A 19334-nucleotide genomic window follows, 5' to 3' on the forward strand; every position below is an offset into this window, starting at 1 on the left:
GTGAACAGTTCTCTTGTTAACAGGGAGAATTGGCTTCAGAAGGTAGAAATAACCCGGGAAGAAAAACAAAAATGCAAACAGTTTACATTCATTTCCCAGTGTTCTTTCTTTGGGTGTAGCTGCTTCTGTCCATCATTGATCAATTGAAACTGAGTTAGATCTCTTTTTCAAAGAAATCCACTTCCATCAGAATACATCCTCATACAGTATCATTGTTGAAGTATATAATGATCTCTTGGTTCTGCTTATTTCACTTAGCATCAGTTCATGTAAGTCTCTTCAAGCTTCTCTGTATTCATCTTGTTGGTCATTTCTTATAAAACAATAATATTCCATAACATTCATATACCACAATTTACCCAACCATTCTCCAATTGATGGGCATCCATTCATTTTCCAGTTTCTAGCCACTACAAACAGGGCTGCCACAAACATTTTGGCACATACAGGTCCCTTTCCCTTCTTTAGTATCTCTTTGAGGTATAAGCCCAGTAGTGAGCTCATGATTTCTTATGTTAGTCACTGTCCAGAACATATGGATGAGGTTTTTATCTTTTCTTTTGGATATTTCAAGATAGATCAGATATCTTATTAGTTTTAGGAGTAAAGTTCTAACTTTAGGACAAAGCAGTATCATCTACCTTGAAGTCTGGTCAAGCAGCTAAACTCATTCTGTTGGAAGAAGTGCCATTTTAATTTAGAGGGAAGCCACTTTAAAATTCTGGTCAATTTAAACTTGTTTTTCCTTCTTTTCATGTTATATTTCTATGGCCTTACCTTTTAGCACTAATAGCTCAGTTACTTGACTTTGTGTCCTTTCTACTTATAGATGGAAAAATGCGAGGCTTTGCTTTTGTTCAGTTCAAGAATCTCTTAGAAGCAGGAAAAGCCTTGAAAGGCACCAACATGACAGAGATAAAAGGTAGGTCTGCTTTGTTGCCTTCATCTACTAAAGGCCTGGATAGTGTACCTGGTATTTAGGTAAATTGACCTAGTAAGTAGAATTCTTTCTATTTTCTGAAAAATACAAAATTTCACATTTGTCATTTTTCGTTGTTAGTGTACTAAATTAGTTTGGTGACATTTTCCTAATGACAATTAATCTTAGGGTTAAAAATGAAAGTACCTGAGATTGCTATAAGTATTGTAGTGTTTTTCTTGTAGTCCTTACTTTGCATATTTTAAAAACTTTGACGGGGCAGAAGACCTAAAATAGTTGCTTATGGGTGAAAATTGGCATTGTGGTAGGATGGGAAACTTTTCTAAGTTGATATAATCCAACCCTCTTGTTTTGTTTTGACAATTAACATTTACTGATGCTTCTTCTATCATGGTCATTTCCATATATACCCATCCTTCCCATTGAGGCTTCCCTTGTAAGAAAAATATCCCCAAATTGTTAAGCAAAAGCTATTGACACAATGTGACCTCTGAATTCTGAGCTTTTGTTCCATGAATATCATCCCAGTAACTCATTTATATGATACTTTAAAGTTTATAAACTACAAGCAACTTTGAAGTTGCAAATTCAGATGTTAACCTTTGCTTTCTCCTTCCCTTTTCAAGTGAAAAATCTTCAGGTCAGAGAATTGAATGGACTTGCCTAGGGTCAGAGACAGATTTTGAACAAATTTTTTTGAACAAAACAATTTTGTTAGAATTGTTTCCCCCCTTCATTTTTCTTTGTTGACCTTTCACATTCCCCTTTCCCTAGAAACCTGGAGGTATAGAAAATGGGAAGGGATATATGCCATAATAGGAATGAGAGCATAGTCCTATTGGACTGTTTTTGAAGGGTATTGTTTTATTGTTAAAACAAGGGCAGGTCAATTCTAGGAATTTTTTCTATAGAGTGTGGTACACTCATTCTCTCTGGGTTGGCTCTTCTTGGGGCCAGAGGGTAAGTCCCTGAACCCCTCAAAGAAGGAGTAGTGATAAAAGGAAGAGATATTCTTTCTAATTTCCATTTTTTGTTTCACAGGGCGGACAGTAGCTGTGGATTGGGCTGTGGCCAAAGATAAATATAACGCAACACAGTCTTCTGCTTCAGGTAGGAGTTTAATAGCTCTCTGGATGGGATGCTTGGAATTTCCTTTCTTCCCTTTGGAATTTGTGTTAAATTTCTGTCCATCCTTTAAAATTCAAGTGATCCCTCTTTTCTCATCTCACTACATTCCCAGCACATTAATTCACTTGACCTGTATTGTCGTGTAGTATTTTATTTGTTTTTTATATTTTCTTATCTACTTAATAAAATTACTGGGTAGGTGGATTAAAAAACCAATACTGGTAATGTAATGAGATCTGGGGGTTAACAGACAACCTAAAGATTGCACAACTGCTGGAAGGGCTGTGAGAAAAACAAGCACGTTAATGCATTATTACTGTATTCTCAAAATTTTTAAACTCTGTGCCTCTGACTCAGCAAAACTACCATAACCTCTACACTCCAAGAAGAAAAAAAAGAAAAAAGACGCATATTTACAAAAATATTTATAGAACCTCTTTTTGTAGTGACAAAGATTGGAAAATGAGGGGTTGCCCATCAGAGGGTAACAAATTATGGTATGTGAAGTTTGATGGGATATAGTTGAACTATAAAAAATGATGAGGCATATAATTACAGAGAAATTTAGAAAGATTTTGTATGAATTGATGCACAATGAGCAGAATCAGAACAGTTTCTACAATAACAGTATCATAAAAGAACATTAAAAGACATAAGAATTTATTAGTGTAGTGACCATAATTCCATTCAACTATTGTTGAAACTTATTGTCCTTCATCTGACAGAGGAGATAGGATTCAGAGTGCAGATTGAGGCTTCCTTTTTTAAGACATGTCTAATTTGGGAATTTGTTTTAAGTGTGTGTGTTTATAGTGGGTCTTGCTTTCTCAAGAAGAAAGGGAGACAATGCAGAGCTAAAAATAAAATAAAATTCAAAGAAAAAGAATTGAGGCTTAAAATTAAACTGAAAGTTCAGAACTTGATGCTTTATTTTGGAAATAACTTAAAATTTTTGGTTTTTACATGATCTTCATTTCCTAATGTGTTCCCCACCTTGAAGGCACTCAGCAAGCCAAACTGTGTAACAAAATGTAAAAGAAAGAACAGAAAAAACTAATTTCAGCAAAAGTGACCACCTATTACCTAAATCTGACAAAATATACAATATTCTAGACCAGTAGTTCCCCCTCCTCTGTGTAGAAGTAAGAGAGATGCATTTTCTCATCTCTTCTGTGAGGTCAAGCTTGATAGTCCTAGTTATCATACAACTTTCACTTTTTAAAATCTTATATTCTTTTGTTTGATTCTTATTGTGTCACAAAGTCATTAGCTTCCATTTGTTCTATTCTAGTTTTTAATGTGTAGTTTTTTTCACTTAGCTTTTGTATCTCTTTTTCCATTTGATTAATTCTATTGTTTAAGGAGTTGTTTTCCTCAGATAATTTTTTTCTTCCTTTTCTAAGTTGTTGCATACCTCTTATGCATGTCTTTCATTCCTTTCTCATTTTTTCTTCTCTAAGTCTTTTATGAAAAATTTCCAATTTGGGTTTGAAACCAATTTATTTCAGTCTTTGAGATTTCTTCTGTGGAAATTCCTTATCTGAGTCTATGTTTTGGTCTACCCTGTCGCCATAAAAGCTTTCTATGGTCAAAGTTCTATTTCTTTCTCATTCTCTTTTCTTTTAGTATTTCCTTTTTTTTTTTTTTTTTTTTTTTTTTTTTTTTTTTTTTTTTTTTTTTACTTTTAAGGTGGAGTTCTGCTCCTGGGGTAAAGGTGACACTGTCTCAAGCTTCCTGTGCAGCTCTGATCTGAGCCTTAGCTTTGAGCAGAGTGGGGACCCTTGTGTTTGCAGGGGGTAGCTTTGCCTGCTTTGTTCAGGAAATAGCCTGGTTTCCCAGAGTTTGCCTTCTCAGCTGGGACTGGAAGCTGCCCTCCTGCTGTGGTACTCTACTAAGCCAGGACTGAGGGTCTTAGTTGCTAATTTTCTGTGATTCAGACCCTTTCTCTAGCTTTCTCAGAACTTGTCTGAGCTGAGCTGAACACACTTTTCACCCCAGTGAGATTGCCTTTTTTTTTTTTTTTTAATAGTTTTTTATTTACAAGTTATATGCATGGATAATTTTATAGCATTGACAATTGCCAAACCTTTTGTTCCAACTTTTCCCCTCTTTCCCCCTATCCCTTCCCCGGATGGCAGGATGACCAATACATGTTAAATATGTTAAAGTATAAATTAAATACAAAATAAGTATACACATCCAAATCGTTATTTTGCTGTACAAAAATAATCGAACTCTGAAATAGTGTACAATTAGCTGTGAAGGAAATCAAAAATGCAGGCAGACAAAAATATAGGGATTAGGAATTCTATGCAATGGTTCTTAGTCATCTCCCAGAGTTCTTTCACTGGGTGTAGCTGGTTCAGTTCATTACTGCTCCATTAGAACTGATTTGGTTCATCTCATTGCTGAAGATGACCACATCCATCAGACTTGATCAATATATAGTATTGTTGTTGAAGTATATAATGATCTTCTGGCCCTGCTGATTTCACTCAGCATCAGTTCATGTAAGTCTCTCCAGGCCTTTCTGAAATCATCCTTTTGGTCATTTCTTACCGAACAATAATGTTCCATAATATTCATATTCTATAATTTATTTAGCCATTCTCCAATTGATGGGCATCTACTCAGTTTCCAATTTCTGGCCACTACAAAGAGGACTGCCACAAACATTCTTGTACATACAAGTCCCTTTCCCTGATCCTTTTCTTGAAGTTTTTCAAATGTATCTTAAGCTGGAGAGTGATTTCATTCTTTCAGATTGTTCAGAGGCTTTATTTCCTGTGGTTTTCAAGGGAAATTTGGAGAGCTCAAGCAGCTACTTCACTTTACTCTGCTATCTTGGCTCCACCCCTGGAAATTTTTTTTGTTGTTCTTTCCATTTATATTGCTTTTGTCATTGTGTATTATGTTTTCCGGGTTCTGCTTCACTTTGCATCCATCCTTCCTGGCTTCTTTGAGTTTTTTATATTCATTTATTCTTGTGGCACAGTCATAATAATGTATTACATTCATGTTCCACAATTTATTTAGCTATACTCCATTTGGTGAGAAAACAAGTAACTTTCAGTTCATGACCAGCTTAAGAGAACAGATTTCATGGGGGATTAAATTATGTGACTGGTGGTTTTGGGTTTGAGTTTACTATCAAGCCAGATAAGCTTTTTGATGCAGATGTCTTTTCTTTAAGTAAGACTAATGTTCAATAATTTGAATAATTTGGTAAGAAAGAAGTTGTTTTTTTTTTTTTAAGTTGAATGATGAATATCTTCATTCAGTTTAGCAGCTGAAAAAAAAAATTCCAAGTAACCTGCAAACTCACTGTGATAAGAGCTAATATATTATTAGGGTTTTGGCATTGTTCTTTGTATCTGACCTGGAAGCTCCTTGGCTTTCTGTACCAGATCACCTTCATTGTATTTCTCATTTCACTTCACAGGTGAGGAGCAAAAAACCACTGAATCTAAACAGCAAGATGCAAGTCAAGAGGAAGGCAGTGAGGAGGAGGGGGAGTATGAAGAAGAAGAATTACAAGCAACCAAGCCAGCGAAGCCTCAGAAGAAGTGAGCAGCAAAGTTTTTTTATGATCACAGAGTGGGAGGATTCTAGTTTGTAGGTTCACTAATAATCTTTAAGAAGAGGAAATGCTGCTCTATTGGTTTTGGAAACAGAATCAACTTGTGTGGTAGAACCAGGAAGGGTCTCTTGGTTGGCATAGTTTTTTTTTCCCCTTTAATAGTACTTTATTTTTCAGCCTTCATTTTTGTAAAATTTTAAATTCCAAATTTTCTTCTCCCTTCTTTATTTCCTCTCTCCCCAAGATAGCAAACAATCTCATTATAGGTTTTACATGTACAATAATGTTAAACATATTTTCATATTTGTCATGTTGTTAAAAAAAAAATTAGAACAAAAGGAGAAAAAAACAAGGGAAAGAAAAAATAGTCAAAAAAAGTTGAAAATAATATGCTTCAATTCAGTCTCCATAGTTCTCTGTCTGGATGCAGATGACATTTTGCATCCCCAATCTCTTGTAATTGTTTTGAATCACTACATTGCTGAAAAGAGTTAAATCTATCATAATTGGTCATCACATAATCTTCTTGTTACTATGTACAATGTTCTCTTCACTCAGCATCAGTTCATGTCTTTCCAGGCTTTTCTGAATTCAGTCTGCTCATCATTTCTTACAGAATTATAGTATTCCATTACATTCATATACCATAACTTATTTAGCCATTCCCCTGTTGATGGGCATCCAATCAATTTCCAGTTCATTGCCATCTCTTTTATGATGATCTCTTTTAGATATAGACCCAGTAGTGATACTACTGGGTCAAAGGATATATGCACAGTTTTATAGCCTTTTAGGCATAGTTCCAAATTGCTCTCCAGAATAGCTGGATCCATTCACAACTCCAACAATGTATCAGTGTCCCAGTTTTCCCACTTCTGCTCCAACATTTGTCATTATAATTTCCTGTCATCTTAGCCAATCTGACAGATATGGAGTGGTACTCTAGAGTTGTCTTAATTTGCATTTCTCTGATCAATAGTGATTTGGAGCATCTTTTCATGTGACTATAAATAGTTTCAATTTCTTCATCTGAAAATTGTCTATTCATATCCTTTGACCATTTATCAGTTGGAGGATGGCTTGAACTGTTATAAATTTGAGTCAATTCTCTATATATTTTAGAAATGAGGCCTTTATAATATCCTTTGGATCCAGTTTATTGCTTCCCTTCTAATCTTGTCTGCATTAGTTTTGTTTGTACAAAAACTTTTTAACTTAATATAATCAAAATAATCTATTTTGTGATCAATAATGATCTTTTAGTTCACAAATTTCTTCCTCTTCCACAGGTCTGAGAGGTATTCTCTGTTCTTCTAATTTGTTTATAATATTCTTTATGTCTAGATCGTGAACCCATTTTGACCTTATCTTGGTATACAGTATTAGGTATGGGTCTGTATCTACTTTCTGCCATACTAGTTTCCAGTTTCCCAGCAGTTTTTGTCAAGTAGGGAATTCTTATCCCCAAAGCTGGGGTCTTTAGGTTTGTCAAATACTAGATTGTTATAGTCATTGACTGTTTTGTTCTGTGAACCTAAACTATCCCACTGATCAACTTCTTTGTTTCTTAGCCAGTACCAAATGGTTTTGATGACCACTGATTTATAATATAATTTTAAATCTGGTACAGCTCTAGACCACCTTCATTTGTTTTTTTCTTTATTAAATCTTTTGAAATTCTTGACCTTTTGTTCTTCCAGATGAATTTTGTTATTTTTTTCTAGGTCAGTAAAATAGTTTCTTGGGACATTGATTGGTACAGTACTAAATAAATAGATTAGTTTAGGGGAGTATTGTCATCTTTATTATATTTGCTCGACCTATGCATGATATTTTTCCAATTGCTTAGATCTGATTTATTTGTGTGGAAAGTGTGCTCATATAGTTCCTGATTTTCCCTTGGCAGATAGATTCCCAAATGTTTTATATTGTCGACAGTTATATTAAATAGAATTTCTCTTTGTTATCTCTTGCTGTTGAATTTTGTTAGTGATGTATAAGAATGCTGATGATTTATGTGAATTTATTTTGTATCTTGCAACTTTGCTAAAGTTGTAGATTGTTTCTAATCTTTTTAAAATTTATTTTCTAGGATTTTCTAAGTGTACCATCATATCATCTGCAAAGAATGATAATTTGGCTTCCTCATTACCTCCTCAATGGCATAAATTTTTAATTGCCAATTGCTTACTTTTCAGGGAAGGCAAAAGACCACTAACTTTGGAAGCAGAAAGCAGTGAGATAGATGAAGAGAGTGACCTAGAGGACAGATATAGCAGCGATGATGAAGAGGAGCCTGATCAGGATCAGAATGAAGTGAATTCAAATGAAGAAGAGCAAGGTTTGCCTAATAATTGTTTTACATTAACTACAAATCTTTATTCATTTATTAAGAAGTCAAGCCAGTACTTTAGTTCACACTTTAAATAGGTCCTTAATATTTGTATAAAACTTATTTTAAGAAATCTGTGTCTTGTTTTCTCACCTCTTTACCCAGAGCTCATTTTTAAGAGTTTGGAATAGGAAATATATTTTTAGGAAGTGAATATTCTTCCCTAATGAATTAAAAACTTAAGCTTAATAGCTTTTGTGCATAATACCAGTTATGTACAATATGCAGGCAGAGAGTATGACAGCTTAAACATTCAAAATGTTTTTCTGCACCTTCCATTACAGGTGAGATAGGCATGTATCACATGTACACTGTAAGTCTTAGAAGACCTATCAAAATGCTTTTTAAAGCTGTATCTGTACTTCCTAAACATGTCAGTGAGAGTTAAGATGGGATAGGAAATAAAGGACTGAAACCTGGAGTCAGAAAGACCCGACTTCAAATCCTAATCTATCTGCTGACTCTGTGCCCCAGGGCTTACTGTGTAACCTCTCAGTGGACCAGATCATTCTGTAAGATTGTTATTGGTTGTAGAATAATTGCTTATTGATAAAGGGAATTTCTTTGTTGAGTATTCCCATCTCTAGTCTAAAGAAATCACAGGTCTGAAACCCCAATAAAGGGTCAGTACCTGTTGTAATATTTATATTAGTTTATACAATTATATTAACTTATGTGTAATACTTACATGAATAGCCCATGTCAGATGCTATAGGAAAGTCCTAATCATTGCATTTGACTTGGAAGCTTTTCTGAATGCAACATTGTAAGTGCAAAAACTGCAGTGGAGTCACTATCCCTGCTCATCTTCCTCCTGTAGTTGTGAGTTCAGACCCATGGGGAAATAGAACTTGCTTTTCCAAGAGGAAATAAAATAACCCACCCCACTGAATGGTACTGAGGCCTGCGACTGACCAGTTCCCATGCCTCTTTTCTATTGTCTTTAGAAGTAGAAGTTCCAGAGAAGAAGAAGAAGAGGAAGTTGCCATCTGATGTGAATGAGGGGAAAACTGTGTTTATCAGGTAAAGTGGGGCTTTCCCCCAGTGATCAGTGCTGCAAATGAGGCCTGAAGGGCAATGTCTGTGGCACTCAAGATGTGTAGGAATTCCTAGGAATGATGGAAAACAGATAAGCTAGAAGGTTATTTGTTAGCCTGCCTGACTTTGATGCCTAGCTTTTCCCTTCTATCTCATTTGTTTTTAGCTTTTTCCTCATGTTCTCCTTCCTTTCTTCTTACAGTTTCACAAAGCCTAATAAAAAGCCTGACTGTAGCTCTCCTGACCTATCTAGCTCTCCTTCCTGTATCTCTTCTCCTTGCTGTTCAACTTCTTGAAAAAATTTTCTGCACCCAAAGCCTTTTTATTGCTTAATTTTGCCCCTTGCTGTTAGACTTCCTCCTCTCCTGTCCTCCTTAAATTGTTCTCAGGTGCATATAACCCCTAAATCCACTCTCTGTTTTTGATGACTTCTGGCCTCTCCAGGTTTTGGTGTCATTGACCATGCCCTCTTGCTGGACATGCTGCCCTGCATTTTACAGATATGTGGTTCTTCTCCTGCCTCTTTGAATACCTAATCTCATTAGAAGTAACACAGTGCACAGAGGATAGGTTTAGAGTTGGGAAGACCTGAGTTCAAATCCTGCTCAGACAGGTTTCATCCTATAATTATGTGAAACCACCTTTATCTCAGTTTCTTCAACTGTAAAATGGAAGTAAGAGTAACCACAAATAAAGAAGAAAATGGAAATTATCTGCCCCCAGAGTGATTGTGAGAATCAAATGAGTTAATATTTGTAAAACACTTTAACACAGGGCTTGACACACAGTAGGTGCTTTGTGAACTATGATTTCTTTCCCTTCTAATTGCTGTATCTTGCAGATCACTTAGTGTGAGTTTTTTGCAAGATGCTATCCTCATCCCCCTTTCCCTTTTTTATCTGCACTTCTATGCTTTTTGATCTCATTTCCATTGTTCTAACAGCTGCCTCCAAACAGATTACTCCTAAATCATTGTCTCTAGTATCAAGGCTTTCATATGGACCACATACCATCACCTCCAATTTATTTATTTATTTATTTGTTTGTTTGTTTGTTTATTTATTTAGCACTTATTGTAAATCAGGCATTGTGCTAAAGACTGGGGATATAGATATAAAAAAGATAGTCTATGTCCTCAAAAAACTTACATTTCAGTGAGGAAACACAACATATGAAAAGAAGCTAAATGGTAGTTGGGAAGGGGTAAAGATATTGATGAGATGTGGCTAGCAAGGCTGATTGGATTTTGGAAATGTTGAGATTTTCCAGTGTTGAGGATATGGTAGAGGAGCCAGAGAGGTCCAAAATTAATGAGTATAGTCTGTAGGAAATGAGGAAATATATGAGGACTTTTGGGGGCATTTATTACCTTCCTCTTTAAACTTAGCATGTCTTCTTACTTTTGATCATTTCTCTCTATAATAGTACTGTTTACTGTGCTTCTCCTGTGTAAATCCTTGGACTGTTTTTGATTTCTCTTTTAATCTCTCATACTTCATCATTACCAAGTCCTGATTCCATATTAAATCATCTGACATCTTTTCCCTTTCTTTTTAAATTAAATCTTGTTTTTTTGAATAGCCAAAATCCATTTTTGCCTGCCTCATATTCTGATAAAAAAGACAGAAAAATAAAACCCTTTGTAGTATTTATGTACAGTCAAGCAAAATAGATTTCTGAATTGACCATGTCAAAGAATATATGTGTCTCAATACTTTGAGTCCTGTCACCTTTCTGTCAGTTCTCTGGAATTGTGATAGTTGTAGCACTGATTAGTTCTTAAATTTTTAAAAAACTTAAAGTTTTTTTTTTTTTTATATTATTGTTCTTATAGAAATTGTTCTTCTAGTTCTTGTTCATCTCACAAGTCTTCCCAGGTTTCTCTGATACCATATCTTTCTTTTTCTTTTTTTTTTTTTTTAAATATATCAACAATATTTCATACACCATGTATACCGTAACTTATCCCCCATTGATTGACTTTCCTTAGTTTCCAGTCTTTGCTACTACAAAAAGAGCTGCTATGTTTTTATATGTTTACATCCTTTTCTTTGTTCTGCTTGAGATGTAGAGGTCACAGTGTATTGGGTATGAGGTCAAAGGATATGTACAGTATTAAAACTTGGGAGCCCATGACCCCAAATCAGTACCTTAATGTGCCTGTTTTCCACCATTTGTCATTTTCTTTTCTTTTCTTTTCTTTTTTTTTTTTTTGGTCAACTTTGCTAATCCAGTGGATGGGAGGTTATTACTGAATTATACTGAATTACTGAAGTATTCTTCAGTGTTGTTTTAATTTGCATTTCTCTAATTATTGGTTCTGTAAAGTATTTTTCATAAGACTTGTGAGGACTTGAATTTTTTCCTCTGAAAACTACCTGTTAATAATCCTTTGATAGTTTATCAGTTGGAGAATGACTATTCCTATATATTTGAATTGGTTCCCCATTTATCTCAGATGTGAGGTATTTATCAGAGGGGCTTATTGCAAAGATTTTTTTCTTCCAATTTTGTTTTCTTATTTTAGATGACTTAGGGGTTTTTTTGTGTGTGTGTGTATGCACAGATGTTTTAATTTTTTGTAACTAAAATTGTTCATTTTACCTTATATGAATCTTTGTATCTTTTGTTTGATCATGAACTCTTTTCCTTATATCTATGTCATGGGTTTATTTTAGTATGTGTTATGAAATGTTGCTGTATACAATTTCCCTGACAGATTTCTATCAGATTGTTTCCCAATTTTCCCAGCAGTTTTTGTTAAATTGTGAGTTTTTATATCCAGTATCTAGAATTTGGAGGTTTATTGACTCCCAGGCCACTGTGCTTTTGTTTTCTTTTGTATGTAGTATGCCAAATCTGTTTCTCTGATTGACCTTTTTATTTGTTAACGAGTACCAGATCTTTTTGGGCATTACTACTTTACAATAGATTTTGAAATCTGCTACTTCTAAGCTCTTGTTTTTCTCACGGTTTAAATTATTTCCTTTGAGAATCTTGACATTTTGGTCTTACAAAGGAATTTTATTATTTTTTTTTCCTAATTTTTTTAAAGTGATCCATTGATTCTCTCTTTCTGCAATGGCAGTCCTGAAATAGGCCCTCATTACCACCCATATTGAATTGTTGCAATTACCTTTTTATGGATCTTCCTGTCTCTGATCATTTCTTCCTGGCTGTCTTTCATATCAATGCTAGGTAATCAACAAACATTTATTATGTGCCTGGAATTATGCTATAAATCTTGGGTGCAAAACCAAAAATGGAAGTCTCCTTTCAGGAATAAAAGGAGACAATATGTACATATAAAAGTATATCCAAAATGAATGCAAATCATTTTGTATAGTTTATTTTGCTTTTTTTTTGCCACAAAAATCACAGACTTTTGTTTTTGTTATTATTTGAGATTTCCATGAAGATAAATTATATTGTCACAAAAAAATAGCAGGAAGAAGAAAAAAATCAAGTCAGAAGATAGTGCTCTCAGAACCAAGGACAGCATGTCTCACAGATTCTCAAATAGTAAATAATCTGAGAAAGTAAAGGAATCAACCAAAAGTGCAAAGGATAGAGAGAATGGGGAAAGAGAATAAATTGTGTCTTAGTATGGAATACTGTCTTAAAACATATATCTGATCTGTTCTGTGTGAAATAATTGTGTGCAGGGTTTATGGTAGCTACTTAAGGAGAAAGAGTCCAACTCTGTAGATTAGTATTAAAATCCATTTTCTCTATTCCTGGAAAAGTGTGCACAGTTGGGGAAATATGGAATTTTAACATTGTGTTGAAATATTAGAAAACAGTAACAGTTTCCAACATTCCTAAATCTTATCTAGAAAAATAAAGAATTTGTAACTATTTTCTCTTCTTTTTCAGTAAACTTGTAAACAACATGTGTTTTAAGTCTGGAAGTTTAACATTTTGAAGCTTCATCAATTTTTCAAAATTTTAGCCAAAATCTGAATTTCTTAGCAGCTTCAAATAGATGAAATTGATAAATCTTATCAGTTTCAATCAAATAAAATAGCTATGTGAGAGGCATTTCAGACAAAAGGATACCGAGGATCTTGCATTTGTGATGATTTTACTTCATATGACTTCCTATTGTTTTTCATAGAAACCTGTCCTTTGACTCAGAAGAAGAAGATCTAGAGGAAATCCTTCAGCAATTTGGGGACCTTAAATATGTTCGAATTGTTCTACACCCAGACACAGAGCATTCCAAAGGTAAGAGGTCTGGAGCTTGCTGCTATTGCTATTAAGCACATTCAACTTTGATTGAATATCTACCATGTTTAGTGTTTGTACAAGAAGGCTGAGGTAAATGTAAAAAAAAAAAGAAGGTCTGATTTTTTTGCCCTCAGTGATTTTTTTTTTTTTTTTTGAGTAGTGTCATTTAAGACCTTTTACTAAAATTACATTTAAAAATTTTATTTTGGGTAGTATGTGTTATATAACATAACCCTACAAAATGTAATTTTAATAGAATATCTTACATGAAAACATAAAAAATGCTGCTATTATCTGTCAGATTAATGGTTTATTCTGTCTTCTGTCTAACAGAAATACTAAAGGATCTTTTGTGGTTGTTGTTCATGAAGCACATAGTATTTGTTACTATCCCTAACTGCCTCTTAATCACCTATGAAAGGATCTCATCCATATTTTTATGTCCCTGCACTGGATTCTTTACTGTAACAGGTTTATTAGATATCCATTATTCCATTTAATTGAAAATACAGCGATATCTGTATTTTGATACTTCATTAAGTTTGGTAATCTCATCTCTTTGAGTTTCCTCTCTGGTGATGCAGATCAAAACCCATTCATGCCTTCTCATTCTTTGAGATTCGTGTCCAAGGCTTAATTCAGCTTCCATGGAGTATTTAACTAATGTAGTGGAGCCACCTTCTTTGTTAGGGGCCCTTTGTCTTTCTTACACCTAGGAATTCTTTGCTAGTCTGGAAGAATTTATAGATCCCCTCTCTGAACAATGTTTGTTTGTTCATTTATTCATTCATTCATTCATTTATTTTTTGTTGAGGCAATTGGGCTAAGTAACTTACCCAGGGTCACACAGCTAAGACATGTTAAATGTCTGAGGCAAGACTTATTCAGGTTCTCCTAAATTCAGGGCTGGTGCTCTATCCACTGTTCCATCTAGCTGCCTTTGAACAGTGTTTTTAAATGTGTAAAATTAAATATATTGCATTAAAAAAAAAAAGCTTATTGAACAGAAAGATGCAGTTTTTTTTCCTTATCCAAATTCATGAGCCTCCTGAAATCTTATCAAAGTTAAAAGTTCCAGCTCTAGATCTTTTAACAGTTGGTATATTAATGCAGACTTTATGCTTATGTTGTCTATTTGTCAGTCCCTGGATCTCACTATATTATCAGCTTTCCTCTTGTTCTGATCATATATTTTCTTGTTGATATCTTCTCACTACTTCTTGTGCCTAAGCAATTGTTAATATGCTGCAATACTCTGCTTCTTTCCATTGTCTCTTCTAATTACTTAAAGGTTTGATTCTTAAAAGAAATTTTGATGTGTTTCATCATGTGTGTAGAATCATCAGGAGAATATTGGGTGTTTAAAGTATAGGCTGATTAGGATCATTCAAAACACTGTTATGATTTTCGAAATCTAAGCTTTCTTCCTTTGATTTGGAGTCTAGTTATTGTCCAGTGGCAACTCATTGAAGAATGGGGGGGAAGTGGTATCTTCAACACAATTTTAAAAGAATTGCTTTTAATTTTTTATATCTTAGTCATTTCTGACGTATAGCCATAGAAACCCTTCTTTTTAACAAAGAAAAACAGTTAAACTTGGTCTGGTCAGTCAAAGTATACAATATTCTATAGTTCTTGCCTCTTTTGAGAAGAGGGGAAGTGTGTTTCATTGTCTGTCCTTTGTGAATAAAACTGGTCATTGTTTTTAATTTGAGTTCATCTGCCTTTGAAAGGTGTTTTCCCCACAGCATCATAATTCTTATGTACAATTTTTCTTTTTTTTTGCTGAGGGGAATAAAGTGAATTTGCCCCGGGTCACACAGCTAGGATGTGTTAAGTATCTGAGACCAGATTTGAACTCAGGTCCTCTTGACTTCAGGGATGATGCTCTATCCACTGCAATTACCTACTTGTCCCTTTATGTACATTTTTCTTCTAGTTTTGCATCCTTCCTAAATCAATTCATATTCCCATTTTTCTATGAGTTTCTCATATTTGTCATTTTTATGACATGATGTTTCATTCTAAGTTCAGACATTCCTATTTATTTAGTTATTATCCAGTTCAGGCGGATTTTTGTTGTTGTTGTTGTTGTTTGTTTGTTTGTTTTTTAATTAAAGGTTTTTATTTACAAAACATATGCATGGGTAATTTTTCAACATTGACTCTTAGAAAACCATCTGTTCCAAATTTTCCCCTCCTTCTCCCACCCCCTCCCATAGATGGCTGGTAGTCCAGTACATGTTAAATACATTAAAATTTATGTTAAATCCAATACATGTATACATATTTATACAGTTATTTTGCTGCACAAGAAAAATCAGATCAAGAAGGAAGAAAAAAAACTGAGAAAACAAAATGTAAGCAAACAACAACAGAGTGAAGTGCTATGTTGTGGTCCACACTCAGTTCCCATGGTCCTCTCTCTGGGTATATATGGCTCTCTTCATCACTGAATAAGGTGAACTGGTTTGAATCATTTCATGGTGGGAAGAGAGCCACGTCCATCAGAATTGATCATTGTATAGTTTTGTTGTTTCCGTGTATAATGATGATCTGGTTCTGCTCATTTCACTTAGCATCAATTCATGTAAGTCTCTCCAGGACTCTCTGAAATCATTCCAGCAAGAGGTGGTTTTTTTTTTTTTTTTTTAATACTTAACTGTTTGCAAGGCCATTTGCTTATGTAGAGAAACAAAGATCAATGAAGGACAAATTGGGGGTGGGGGGAGAATGTAAACAGATAAGGCTGTGTGATTATTTAAAAAATTATTTTGGAACACTTGCAAGGTGTCAGAAAAGATAACCAACAAGAGATTGCTGAACTTGGAAGGAAATTGGGGATTTTAGGAGCTGGAGGGATTTAGGCATGTTCATTGGTGGAAAATTGAGAAATGGAATGTTGAGTTTTGAAAAGAGAAGATAGGCCAGTTTGACTGCAGTATAGTGGGTGAGGGGGAATAATGTGAAATAAGCTTGGAAAACTGAACTGGAGCCAAAATTTGAAGAGCCTTAATCCTCAACAGAAAGATTTATATTTTATTCTAGGGCCTCAAAAGGATTGAGGTAATCACTTGGTTAGATTTGTTTAGGAAAATTATTTTGGCAACTTTGTGGATTGGAAAGGAGAGTCCAGTTAGGAGATTATAATACAGTCTAGATTAAATGGATGACAGTCTTCTCTAAGAAGTTGTGAATAAAGAGAAGGAAACATTTGCAAGATAAATTTGAAGACAGATTGGATAAAAATCATTGGAGATGATGGGGATTAAGAAAGGAAAAAGAGGAGGAAGAAAGTTGAGAATGATTCCAAGTTGTGAACATGAATGAAGGGAAGAAAAGGAGTTTTGTAGGATTTTGGAAGAGGATCAGGTTTGGAGAAAAGTCTTTTTTTCAGCATGTTGAGTTTGGGATGCCTATGGGATAATCAACATAAGACAATCACCGGACAGTTGGTGGTTCTGTTGTTCTAGAGAGACATAGTAGCTATGTAGATTTGGTTATCATTTGCTTCTTAGATGATCATTAAACAAATGATAATAAATTCTATTCCAAAAAAAAAAAGGTGTAGAGGGGGAAAAAAAAGGCAACCAAGGCTAGAACCACTAGCTCAGTGATTAAAGGATTTTGGTCTTAAACCTGTCCTAAACTTGGTTACATAGAGATCATCTGGAGGAGCATCAGCTAATTTCAGATATGATTTTAGGATTGCAGATTATTGATCTAAAATTACTTAGAGTTATTTAAAAAAATCAGGATCACATTTCTTGTCTCAGACTTTGGACTCTGTGAACCCAACCTATCTTATTCACCTGGCTTGGAAATGAAACAATCTAAAGTATTTTTAATGCAAAAATAGCTTTTAAAAAAGTATGCAATAAATGAATGGGAAGAAATATAAGATGCATTTTTCTTTTTGTTTATGTCTAAATAAATTTCAAATGTTGATGGAAATCTCATACACCTACAAGACCATTTGGACATATCAGGCTATCTTCTGTAAGAAAGGAAAAGAATAGGATAGCTTGTTTGTATTTGTAAGTGACTTTAGGGGTGCTGCATCCTCACTCTTCATTCTCTGTGCCACTGTGAAGACAATAACATGGTATAAGAGCAAAGAAAGTTCTTTCCAGCCTACCTGAATAAACGTAATCTTCTAGAAGGAGAATTCTGGATTTAGTCTTTTAACATTTGTAAAAATGATTTGGAAGAGAAAGTCCTTAAAAATACTTACGCAGATGGCACTCCTCTCTTCAAGGTGCTATGATGTCACATTGAAAAATATGGATTGTAGAAAGATCTCATCAGGCTGCGTGAGTAGGGACAGAAAAGTAGCAGATGTGCCTCAATGTTGGCAAGCGAAAAAAAGCCATTTTGAGAAAAAATAATTTGAATTATACCTATTAAGATAATTAGTTGAGTTTCAGCTTTACCTTAGCAAAGAAATCTTTTAGTTTATTGTATATTGTTCCTAAAGATAATCTTCTATCCAGAATATTCCTAAAACTAAAAAGGCTAAAAAAAAAAAAAAAATCAGGAGGAATGTTAGAAACAAAACAAAAAAGATTAAAAGTTAAACACAAAGTTAAAGAAAATCATAGGGAAGCAGGTACTTACTCTATTTTTTTACTCTTCTTAAGTTGTATACAGACTTATGCTAACCATCTGCTATTTGTGATAGACAAAACAGGATAGCCAAAGTAGCAGTGCAAAACATGTATCGTGTGACTGCCTCCATTTTGACTTCTGCTTTCCTTCAGATGTTGGTAGTGACAGTTCAAGACCCTTTGCCCCTGAACTCTGGGAATTATTTTGCCCTTCAATTCACTAGCCTTTCTTCTAGCCTGGCACCTGGCACCTGGCACCTGGCACCTGGCACCCCATGGAGAAAAGGCCTGATAACTCCCTCTAAAAGTGCTGCAGCCCCTGAATTCTTAGTAGCCAGAGCTACTGAAGACCTAGAGATCCTGTTCTATCAAATGGTTGAATACTGGCAGTGGATCTGGTTTTAATCACTGGAAAGAACTCTAAAGAAGATTTATAACTGTCTGCTGTGCTACTTAAGGATCAAAAGAGATGATATTTGTAAAGTGCTTAGCCAGTGCCTGACATATAATAGGACTTAAGAAATTTTTGTTTCCTGCCTTCTCTCAGTTTTGTGGCTTTTTCATCTGACTTGAAACTCAGCCTTTCTCTCTGTTGTTTTTCCCCGTAAGCATGTGAGCTTCTTGAGAGCAGATGTTGTTTTGCTTTTTTGTGTATGCCCTGTGCTTTATAAATGCTTTGCTCATGTTAATTACTTAATAACTGTCTTTTTAGTTATTTTTTCACTGAAAAAGATAGTTGAACATAAGTGAAGGGAACACTAATTAACATAGCAGAATGCCTATATTCAGTCATTACTGTGATCTAAAGTTTTTCTGACGTCTTCTGACTTCGAAGGGGGTAGTTGGTAAGTGGCCCATTAATCTCATTCTTCTAGAATGTTGGAATTAATAATATCTATGAATCCTGAAAAAACACTTAGAATTATTCACAAAAAAATACTAAACTATTCTACATACCCTTTGATCTATCAGTCTTCTTGTGGGCATATATTCCAAGGAGGCTAAAGACAGAAAGAAAATTTTCTACATATACAAGAATGTTCATGACAATACTTTCGGTGGCATCAAAAAGCTGGGAATAAAGTGGGTAGCCCTTACTTCTGTTCCCCAGGCTATTTACCTGCCCTCTTTACCCTTGGCAGTATTGAAAAGTAGATCTCTTATTGAAGAAAACAGACTTGAACACAGAGGGAGCAAAGAAGGAAAGATGGGACAAAGATCAGAACTCTCTAAGGGGATAGGCATAAGGAGCATCACTAGCTCATTTCACATCAGCCTCCACAATGTATTGGACTTGACTTCTTGATGTGCCCTAGAAAATGTTTCATTTCTGTTTCTCCCCAGGTTGTGCATTCGCCCAGTTTGTGACTCAGGAAGCAGCTCAGGCTTGTCTTGCAGCAGCTTCTGCAGAGACTGAGG

General features: G+C 34.7%; 1 protein-coding gene across 4 annotated transcripts in view; it reads left to right on the forward strand.

Annotated features, from left to right (window-relative positions):
* Nucleotides 1–19334, forward strand: part of RBM28 (RNA binding motif protein 28) — a 48811-nt gene that overhangs the window by 12730 nt on the left and 16747 nt on the right. For all 4 annotated transcript variants that reach the window (XM_051961206.1, XM_051961208.1, XM_051961205.1 and 1 more), the window contains exons 6-12: nt 830–922; nt 1982–2050; nt 5511–5634; nt 7847–7989; nt 8988–9063; nt 13196–13305; nt 19260–19333. In XM_051961206.1, the coding sequence (XP_051817166.1) occupies nt 830–922; nt 1982–2050; nt 5511–5634; nt 7847–7989; nt 8988–9063; nt 13196–13305; nt 19260–19333 (689 nt within the window). The remainder of the gene's footprint in view (nt 1–829; nt 923–1981; nt 2051–5510; nt 5635–7846; nt 7990–8987; nt 9064–13195; nt 13306–19259; nt 19334) is intronic.

Source organism: Antechinus flavipes, chromosome 5, assembly GCF_016432865.1.
Source record: "Antechinus flavipes isolate AdamAnt ecotype Samford, QLD, Australia chromosome 5, AdamAnt_v2, whole genome shotgun sequence".
NCBI classification, from domain to species: domain Eukaryota; kingdom Metazoa; phylum Chordata; class Mammalia; order Dasyuromorphia; family Dasyuridae; genus Antechinus; species Antechinus flavipes.